This window comes from Oreochromis niloticus, unplaced genomic scaffold (assembly GCF_001858045.2).
Source record: "Oreochromis niloticus isolate F11D_XX unplaced genomic scaffold, O_niloticus_UMD_NMBU tig00006614_pilon, whole genome shotgun sequence".
Lineage (NCBI taxonomy): Eukaryota > Metazoa > Chordata > Actinopteri > Cichliformes > Cichlidae > Oreochromis > Oreochromis niloticus.
Window position 1 is genome coordinate 26,659 of NW_020328090.1, and position 10,842 is coordinate 37,500.

At 42.3% G+C, this 10,842-nt stretch overlaps 1 protein-coding gene and 1 long non-coding RNA gene across 3 annotated transcripts in view; one reads left to right on the forward strand and one right to left on the reverse strand.

Moving 5' to 3' along the window:
* The first annotated feature begins 710 nt into the window (after positions 1 to 710).
* LOC106097524 (uncharacterized) lies at positions 711 to 2,522 on the forward strand. Its single transcript, XM_019355674.2, has 3 exons — positions 711 to 791; positions 1,177 to 1,248; positions 1,376 to 2,522. The coding sequence occupies exons 2-3, from the start codon at positions 1,226 to 1,228 to the stop codon at positions 2,220 to 2,222; spliced, it is 870 nt and encodes a 289-aa protein (XP_019211219.1). The 5' UTR covers positions 711 to 791; positions 1,177 to 1,225; the 3' UTR covers positions 2,223 to 2,522.
* Positions 2,523 to 9,315: 6,793 nt separating this feature from the next.
* The window catches only part of LOC112845301 (uncharacterized), a 4,475-nt gene continuing 2,948 nt past the window's right edge, over positions 9,316 to 10,842 (reverse strand). For both annotated transcript variants that reach the window (XR_003218107.1, XR_003218108.1), the window contains exon 2: positions 9,316 to 9,506. This is a non-coding gene — a long non-coding RNA (uncharacterized LOC112845301). The remainder of the gene's footprint in view (positions 9,507 to 10,842) is intronic.

Consider the following 10,842-nt stretch of genomic DNA (forward strand, 5'->3'; position numbering starts at 1 on the left):
TTCTACAGCGTCAAATCACAAGAGGTGCTTTATACTGTAAGGTAGACCCTACAATAATAATAATACATACAGAGAAAAACCCAACAATCATATGACCCCCTATGAGCAAGACCTTTGGAGACAGTGGGAAGGAAAAACTCCCTTTTAACAGGAAGAAACCTCCAACAGAACCAGGCTCAGGGAGGGGCGGGGCCATCTGCTGCAACCAGCTGGCGGTTGGGTGAGGAAGACAGGACACAGACACGCTGTGGGAGAGAGAGGTTGTAAACAAACTTATAGCAGCATCTGTATATAATGTTTTTATAACAAAAAATCTGTTTCTCACAGCCAAAGCAGAAACCAAAGAACCACATGAAACAGAAATAAGATGCAGCAAACAGGTGTGGGTTAATCACAAAGGTGTGGGCCCCGAAGTTGGAGCCACTGACACCTGTGGCTGTGCGAAGGGCTATTAAATCCACCAGCAATGGGCAGATGTAATCCATACGGTCACGTTGGTGTAGAGGCCCGACTTCATGTTCATGAATGTGACTACAGCTCTGAGGTCCCGCTGAGCTCTTTGTACTGAAACTCTGTGTCATGTTTTTACTTTTGTTTTCACATTTGGGGAATCCCCGCTCAGGTTTTACTTTCATTTGGTGTCTGTCCAGGTACTTTCATACCATACAGCTTGTTTAGTCAGCCAATCAGAGATCTGCAGCATGGTGGCGTGCCACGACTAAAGGTCTATCCTGTCCTATTCTATTCTATTCCACAGGCTGCACAGGGTCAGAGTGGACGTTTTGGAGCAGGTAAGCGGACGTTTTTGTCTTTCTGAAATGTTCTTTTGTTCGTTTGTCCACATGATGAGCAGGCTGGTCCATAACTGAACATTCATACATTATGGTATAAATGTCATCAACAGTTTTTAACCAACCAAGCATGAAGCATGAATACAAACAGCAGATAGTTGTTGTTAGGATTTTATTCAGGTTTAAATCCGATGCAGGAACGTTCTTCTTCTTTCAGTTTGAGGACACAGGTGTGTAAAGAATGTTTGTTTCCCAGCAACGAAATAATCTTTAACTGAACTCTGATCATTTTTACTGCAAGCTTTTCAAAATACAGACGATAAGCCAAGAGTCTGTATTTATGTACCTGAGATCTGACCCACATGCTGTCGATTATTGACCACAGGAAGCACCTGAAGGACAACGTTAAAGACAGTCAAACTTCCTCTGAGGAGATGGACAGAAACGAGGAACTGAAGTAAGTCTGGAAGCAAGGAGTGAAATGAAACGAGAAGATTTTCTCTGTGTTTTGTTTCAGGATCCATCTGTGGACAGATTAAATATTTGCTGTGCTTAAAATGTTTTTTCTATAATTCCTGTTTCAGCAAATTGTTTCAGAGGTTACGTGTATTTAAACACTACAGAGCAGACAGACTGAGGAGCTGTGATGAAAGGGAAAGACTAACAAAGCTGGCAATGAGAAGCTGCACAGATGAAGTCATCCTGCAGTGGCTGAGAAAAAACTCAGAATCTGATGCCTTCAGCAAACTCACAGACATGTTTGACTTCCTGAAGAAACACATTGATGAGGAGGAGAAGAAGAACCACAGCGATGATGTTCACATCACCTTTGTGGCTCATAGTTCAATCAGAGACTTCATGATCCCAGCCAGCTGTTACCTGCCTCTGCCCACCATCACTGACGTGCTCCTGTATTCTCCCTGGAACTGCATCACTTCTGGTTTACCGTACGGTATCGCTACAGGAAAACTGAGGCCTCAGCACAGAGTTTTTTACTGCAACGATAAAGAAAGCTGTACCATTCCTGATGACAAACATCGACCTGTGAACCTGCCAGATCACTGGAACTCACTGAAGAAAGCTGGAGCACAGATGGTCCCAAACATCACGGTTAGCCCTCTTCGAGATGATGATGGAGTGTGGAAAAGCTTTGAGTCTCTCTCAGCTAAACACGGACCACCAGGAAGGAACAGCATCGTCATCCCGTTCATCCTCCCAGGACGGGAATATGAAACTGTCCTGTTCTCTGTGGTGACCTTGGCTCTGTCCCTGGTGCTCCTCTCCTCCAGGTTTAAAGCCACTCTTCACTTCTCTGGTTGTCTTGGTGATCAGTCTACTGGAAAGAAATTTGATAGGAAGCATCTTCAGGAGCAGTACGCCTGCACCATCGACAAGAGTAGGATGGAATGTTCACGTGAAGCTTTCAGATGATGATAAATGCTGCTTGTGTTACACATGTTTGTGGACATTTTAGTGTAAAGATGAAGATGAAATGACAAAAGTTATTTTTCTATATTTGAGGCTCAGATTTATGATGAATGGACTTGAATCATCACTTACACATGTTCCAGCTCATAATCTGATCATAATCTGCTAACATCTGTGGAGGTTATTAATATAAACAGACTCAGCTGTTCTCTGCTCGCTGCTCACAGGTGACGTGTGTTGGGATTCAGAGATTCTTTTATTGTAACCATATAATCTGCCTTATGATAAATGTATTAATAACATGTTCTACAGTATTATTTTATCAGTAATATTGTTTACAGGGTTCATATTGCATTGAATATGTTTGTCATCACATTCGTTCTATTCACAGGTAGAGTTCATTTTATACACAATGCATATCTGTGCTTGTTTAGAGTTGATGTTCTATCCAAGAGGGTTTTAAGCTTCACTGGTGAGAGTGTCCAGGTGATACATGTTGAGGGAAGATGAGAACATAGCAGGTTAATTGCATGCATGCTTACAATACACATAAATCTAGTAGCAGGCCTGAGCGAAGGCCCAAGTGTCTTCTGCTTCTTTTTGAGACTTGCTGTAATTCTGTCTACTTAGTGATTGGTGACGAGGGTCCATTATTAGCCCTTAGAGACCCTGAAGCCTGAAGTTTATTACCTTAAAAGGCAAGTGTTATCAAAAAGAGAAGTTATATGTCTGTTTATAGTTATTAGAGATGTACAAGATGTACCCTTGTCTGTAAACAATGACTGGACATAATGTATTTTTGAACTGTATTTGACGTGTATGTGGGGGTGTCATCCTCTATGCTATAAAACCAGAACTCAGTGTATTTTTGTCAGAGCAAACAGGCCATATACTGATGATTGTTCTCCGTTGTCAATAAACTCATCGTTTGATTGCACTTTTCTGGAGCCTCCGTCGTTTGTTGTCTGGTCTGCAGTTGATCGATCTCGCTTCACGTGATACTGATGTCAGAGCTTCAACCAGCACACACACAGATCATTGACATGAAGTATATAGATTATATATGTACATCATGTATTATGTAATATTTTGATCTTTTATTGCTTTATGTTGGGGTTTTAGATCCGTACTTGGGTAGAACAATAAGTTATGAGCCACAACTTTCTAACTCAGACTCTGAACTGTGTCACGTTCCAAACATAGAAGTAATACAAGTCTACAAGTTGTACATCTATATTTTCATGCCTACAGACTCGGTAATTGTTTCTGATATTTCATTATTGTAAAACATTAAAATGTGAAGATGATGTCATCTAAGTGAAGAAGAACAGGATGAAAACCTGAAGCTGCTCATTAACAATATTGTATGAAATTTATGGAGGACCACGCGCATCGAAATAAAGAATTCTGTGCTTAAATACTGAATTATAGAATAAATTTTGCATTTGTGAATTCATTTTTGAATTCCATGTTAAAAAACTGATTTTTTTTAAAAAAAATTTAAAATTGCAAATCTACTCCTCATTTCAATCCCTTTCCCGTTATAGCTCACTGATTATCTTAGATTATTTTAACATTTGGATTAGCAGATAGATTAGCAACTTTATTTCAAAAATCCTGCTGCAATGCAAATTAGAATGAAGAATGAAAAACAGCAAAACAGAGAGCTGAACCTCTGGCTGTGTGCCTGTTTATTATTTCAGGAATATGACCAGTCTGATGTCAGCCTGCTTTTCTGACAGTGCCTCGCCTCTCTGTGCTGCCCCCTGCTGGCTCTGATCATTACTGACTGAGTCCTTGCTGCCACTTTATTAGGTACAGCTTGCTAACACAGGCTCAGACCTGCTTTGCCTTCAGAGCTGCTTTAAATCTTCATGGCTCAGATTCAGCGAGGTGCTGGAAACATCCCTCAGAGTCATGTGATCAGTGACGTCTGCTTCAGCACTGACGGATAGAAAAGTGCATCCACATAAACAGGATATATAATAATAATAATCAAATGCTGATTTTCATCTTTTCAGCCCTTTGTCTGTGTGCTAATCCAGCTGTGTGTGTTTGTGATGACAGTAAATAAATGTCAGACTTACAGCTCCTGTTTTACTGCATTAAAGTGATCAGATGACTTTTGCACTTTGACATGGATGGTAGTGAAAGCAGGAAATGACAAATGTAGCACAGCAGCAGCGTTTAACACGTCTGAGCTGGGAACAGAAACTCTGGTATGAACATCATTCATAGAACAGCTTCCAGCTTCTTTTGCTCGGCTACAGTTTGGATGGATTTGCATTTAAAAATGTAAAGAGACTAAAATGGTTAGGGTCAGGAGGTCAAAGGTCAGAGCTCCTGTGGGTCTGAGGGCGGCCTCACGTTGGAGAAGGATGAAGGAGTCGGACCTGAGCCAGTGTTTGACATGAACACATCAGCACTGCTGTCAGTGAGCCTAACAACAGCCGTTAGCATCATTTCAGTGTTTCAGTCATTTAAAATCACTTCCTGTCTCTGTGGTGGTTACAGTGACATCATGCAGTTTGTGTTTTGACCTCCAGAGGGCCTCTCTGTTGCTGTGTGCAGCAGCCTGTGTCACTCACTCATCTGGTCATGCGCTGCGGTCTCATAAGGAAACTCAACTTTTTGATATAAAGTTTTTCTTGTTCCCGAATACAAATATTTTTTAAAGTATTTGTTCGAAATTAGTATAAGTACTACACAAGCATTTTTTAAATCTTTATTTATCCACCATAACAGAGGTTAGTGTTCAGCTCTGTCACCACTCTGGCCACATGTTGCCACACTTGTACTTCCAGCTCTGAGCTGCTGCTGCTGAACACGTTACTTTTGTAATTATGTCTCCAAGCAGCCTCACAGCTTTCAAAGAAGAAAAAAAGCATTATTTCCTGATAATGTTTGATGTGCTTGTACAAGATGTAAAGACTGGTAGTTTGAGGAAATCCTTTCAAAAACATATTTGCTTGCACAGAGCAGTGAGCCTTCTTGGTTTCCTTGTAGATTAAAAACAGGATGGAGTGATGAGGTACGCGCTGCTGCACGGCTGTCTATGGGATGACCTGTACATCAGAACCACATCAGCCCAGACCCAGACATCTACCAGCACAAGTACAGAGCCTTTATCTCACATGTTTGAGCATTCGTTCACCTTCATCTGTTTGTTCTTATTGACAACTCTTCATCCAGTCCACCTTAAACACAGTGGGTGTGTTGCTGGGAATGGGAGTTACCTTATGGAGCTGTTATTGCAGTAAAACTGTTTTGTGTGTATTTCAGTCCATATGAATTCATGTAGCTCTGTGTGGAGATGCTTGTGTACATATTGAAACCTGTCTGTTTTCACTCAGCCAGGCTTTTCAATCAGCTGTTTTTGTTTTTAATACGTGACCTTTGCTAAAGTTCATCCAAAGGTGCAAATGATGTGTGACAGGATGTAAAGATGTGTTTGCAGAGTTGTCTGTAGGACAACAGTTTAGTGATCTGTGGCTGACAGGCTCAGTTTATCTGCAGCTCAGCTCTAACAGGTGAATATTCCACAGGCTGAGGTGTGATGTTAGAGGGCTGCTCGTGGTGCTGATCCAAGACAGGCTCAGTTGGATCTGAATGCACATCTGTGTCCAAACACTGCAGTAAGTTCACATGTGGTAAATCCACTGCATCGGCACAACCGTCACTACCAGTCGACTAATGTGACACCTGCAGACTGAGTGATGCTGGTGGTTTGTACTGAGTGTGAGACAGAGCTGACCTCTGACCTCAGGGTGGAGAAATCTGATAGGAAACTCTGACTCAGCAAAAATGTAGCCAAGGTCACATGTAAGAGGACAGCCAATGAAAAAGCTGGGTGAGTTATAACTAATAACTTAGCTGACACAGTCAGATACATGCCTGTTTTTATGGCAGGTTTATTTGGCTGTTTTAAAAAGGAATTTATCCTAATAACTCAGTTTAACTATCACAACAATGAAATGGTGCAAATGTAAAATCCTTGAGGCTCTATTTTGAGTAACTTTATGATTGGCTGCATGTGATGTTGGGACATGTGGCAATGATAACCAAACAAACATAACTTAGGCTGCATGTAAATAGGCTCTGTGCAGCTTTGAATCAGCTCCTGTTGGCCTCCAGCTTCTGGAAACACTTCCAAGCAGAGCTGCTGCTTTGCAAGCCCGACTGGGAACAGTTCCCACAGCAGGTGGTCCCCATCATGTCAGTGGTTGCTGTGTGGGTGGGGAAAGGACTCACAGGTAGGTGAAGGCTGGTGTTTATTATCACGAACACAGGATGACTGGCTGAGCTGAAACGACTGAAGCGAACACACGTACAGAGTCGAGCACATTAACATCAACATTGACGCTGAGCAGAGAGACACTGAGGGTTTAAATACACTGGCTGTTAGATTTGTATTGTTTATTGCCATTTATGCTTAGAAATATTTACTCATATATGCTTAGAAGTATATAATTGATTATGTAGTGATAGGAGGTTTGATCCTTAATAGTCTGTAACAACTCTGTGTAGCATGAAGAGGGGAGTGTGTTCACTCCTCTTCAGAGTGTTCTGGCATAGATCACACACCTCCTAGGAGAGGTCGTATCTTCTCTTGCTGATATATAGTATATCAAACACACGTATATCTGTTTGAGTCTAAGAGCCTTTTGTTCAAATGTACCGCTAGACTCTTGCCACCAGCTTTGGGGAGTCACATTCCACACACACACACACACAAACAAACACACACACACACACACACACACACACACACACACACACACACACAAACACACACACACACACACACACACACACACACACACACACACAGGGTATTCTTTGTTCACATGCATACCTATATAAGATGTCATATGTTAATGACCCTATGCATATTCAAGTAACCACAATAAAAGGAGTGCTATGGGGAACCTGGCTGAGAGTCTGACGGAGGTCAAGTGGGTGGAACGACACTTGGCTCCAGGCAGGCCTCCCTCATACATGAGTACTACAAAGAACTTTGCCTACTTGTGTCTTGTTTTTGCTGTGTAGCAAATTGTCCTGAACGTTCCAGCGAATAGGTTTATGTTACAAACCTATCATTAATTGGTCCTTCGAGCCGGATCTTTGGAACTGACATTCACCGAGGGGAAAAAGAGACACACCGAAAGACGTCAGCCAGGATTTATAGAGGTCCTGCAGCAAAGACCCGAGACGTGAGAATTCGTCATCGGGCCGGTGGATTAGCCGTCTGTTTTTCTCCTCGATGGATGACGATTGACAGGATCTGATGGGACTGATGCTGCACGCAATAAGCAACACCAAGTAAGTTCAAAGAGAACGACTCTACAACCGTGTGAAAGAGATTACTGTAGCTGCGCGGGTTGCACGCGGACCTTAGCCATGCGGTTGGATGCAGGCTTATAAAAAAAGAGAGCGACGGCTCCTTAATTGAGTGCGGCTGCGCGGGTTGACGCGGGCCTAAGCCGTGCGGGGTCGCGCAGGCTGGGGAAAATTATAGGCCTATTTTGTGTTGTTGTTGTTGTTGTTGTGTTGAGTGTGTTTGTGTGAGTGGGTGCGGAGCATAACACGCGGTCTGTGACGCCGGTTGTTGTTGTTATCATGGGTTCCCGAGCAAGTAAGACTGCCTCACAGGGAGACGACACATTCATGCGAGGTATTTATATGCTCATAACTGTAATCACCGTAAACCAGTCGTTGGAGAATGTCAAATGTTAGAAGTTGTCAGAAAACACAGCAGCCTTGAAGAGCGTGCAGAGAAGGCCAGCCCACATCAGCAGCAGTTAAGCTATGCTCTGGTGAATGGCTTTCACCCACCCATTGCTGATTTCATCGGAAAACAAAATGTTAATCATAACTCTGACGGGTCCGCTGAATGTATGAACTGGACCCGCCATGTACAAGAAGCAATTAAGGAAACACAGAAGAAGTCACAAAGCTCTGCGGCCGCTGCCTTCTTAGTAGATGAGACCTTTTTCCAGGGGCAAAACAGAGAGCAGAATAGAGGCAAGAATGGAGGAAGTAGAGATAGGCGGAGACCTAGGGGCGGACAAAAGCGAAGGAATGAAAAGTGTTACAGGTGTGGGGACATAGGTCACTTTGCTAGAGAGTGTCCTAAGCGCAAGCCTGAGTAACCCCACCTGTAATAAATGATTAGTACCAATCAAAACTGCCAATACACACACATGTTTAGATTATTTTTTTTAGCTTGCCCTGATCAACAACAGCCGTGCTCCAGACCACAGATTTAATTGAGGTGGATAAGTGTTAAAAGCAATCTGCATTAAGCTTAAGGTTGCTCAAATTCAGTACAATGACATATGAGATGAAGTAAAATAGGCAAATATTTTACCTAATTACGTGCATAGAGGCACTTGACCTGTTTGAAAACTGTCATCCTAATACGAGCCATTGTTGAGATATAGAGCACACCTATGAAAACAACTATTATGCTGAACCCTGGCTCTATAGATATTTATAGTCAGTCCTCATGCATATGCTGTGCATATAGTAAGTGTCTGTCATGAAGGTGTCATGTGTGCATATCTGTGGTCAGTAAAGCTGATTGTGATTAATAGCTACACTACAGAGAGCCCACAGAGTTGTTGCATTGCTTGTTGGCCTTGTTTAGGGAGGGCTGGGGTTTCTTTGGAGCCCAATTCATTAAAGTTAGTTCAGCACCAAGTGAAAAGAATCCCTGAAGACTCAGCACAGAAAGTGTGGCACAGAAGTTTGCTTTGGAGACATGGACTGAGTTAGAAAACTAGCCAACATGATTTATAACGGACAGCCATCATTAATGATGGAGAACTGAAAGTACATGAAGGCTGCGCTGTTACACTTTTTGATAGCTGGAAACTTTAACTGTCATCAGAAAACATCAAATATTCTGGATCCTCTCTGCAGTGTCTCTTCTTTCCTCTGTGACTTCCATGGATTTTAGCTCAAAAATGTTTTTAAATGGTTTGTCAGCAAACTGACCTCTGACCTCTGCAGTACTGACCTGTACAAAGAGCTGTCAGTCTCAGCTCTTCTCTCCCAGCACTGGTGGAGCAGGTGTAGTTGCTGCTGACAGCCATTGTTGGTTTTCTCAGAGACAGGCGGAGGTCTGAAGTGTTGAGAGCATCAGCTCTCATCGATGTGCGCCGCTGTAACGCTGCTTTTGTCCTCTGAGATCACCAGGTATGAAATCCGAGTACTGACAGGGCAGCAGGACAGATCTTTCCCCCTCATTCACTTCCATGAGCACAGCCAAGGCATGCTGGGAAACTGAGGACACACCAACAGATGTAGAAATGACCTGCATGCTGTGGGTTTGTCTCAGAGTCCTCACAGGTGACACATTAGCTGCAGAAACCCAAGCCAGGTGTCTGAATACTGACACATGGACTCTTCCCATCCAGAGGGAGGATTTAGTCGCACTTTATAATAACTACACAATAGTGAGCATTAGTATGTAGTTTATTAATGGAACCAGACCCAAACTGGTCCTTTTATACTTTGAGGACCTCCAAGTCTGCACTTATGGTTATTATCAGTTGGAGCCCCTCCTCATTCTTCTTCTTCTTCTTTGGTGCAACCCTGTAAATTTTGGGGTACCCCTTTGGCCCCTCCCCTTTTCTACAATTCCCCTGTGGGAGAGGTCAGTGTCATTTCTTTCCCAACACTGTACAACACACATATAATGTATATTTAGCCACCCTGATGTTTCTGATTGTGTTTTTAGTTCAATCATTGTCATCATTGTGTCTTTGCTAGATGCTGTAAATGTGTAGTACGTGTGTGCCACAGATGTGTTACAGGCTATGCTAGCATGAATAGATCATTCTTGCTAGCTTGGAAGTTGTGGTGGGTGGAGCTAACCCTCTTCCCTGCTGTTTGCATTTGGTTGTAGGAGCTGCAGCGAGCAAGTTAATGACTTGGAGCTCTTTGTTTCTTTGACCTTTCATTGTCAGACACAACGTAGGAACACGCCGGTTACATTAAGACAGAGTTAAAAGACCTGGATCAATAAGTTCAGAACATCATCAGTGACAGCAGTTTATATGTCTAAAGTATGACATCACAGACAGAGCAGTTATTTAGGAGCTGCTATGGTTGTAAATTATAGGTTTATTACTTAGAAAATGATTAATAAAGTATTTAGATAATAATAATGTTTCAGATGATTAACATACAGGATAATTCTGCTTCTATAAATGTTATGAACTTTGATTTCTCTGAGGTTTCATAAATACTTATCTCTGACTGTAATTACTGGTAACTGAGGCACTTACTAGTCGTTATTGTTAGTTAGTGCTTTTGTCTGATCTCAACGAAGGTGACGATTATTCAGACTTTCAGGAGGTTTTAGATGAAACTGAAAGGCCCACAGAACCAAACACGTCTCAGCTGTGATCACACCAGAAACAGACAAACACAAAGTGATCAAACACACACCAAAGCCTACACTGCCATCTAGTGACACAAACTAGTACTGCCAGACAACCAGGCTGCTTTAAAGCAGCTGATATTTAGATTGGAAAAGAAATAAGTTGATAACAAACATTTGACAAAATCTTTTGGCAGCTAACATCTGGAAGTGAGCTGTTCTTTGGTGCTAATT

Coding starts and splice junctions, on each gene's coding strand:
- LOC106097524 (XM_019355674.2), top strand. CDS start 1,226: ATGGACAGAAACGAGGAACTGAA. Junction 1,249..1,375: donor GACAGAAACGAGGAACTGAA/GTAAGTCTGGAA, acceptor TTCCTGTTTCAG/CAAATTGTTTCAGAGGTTAC.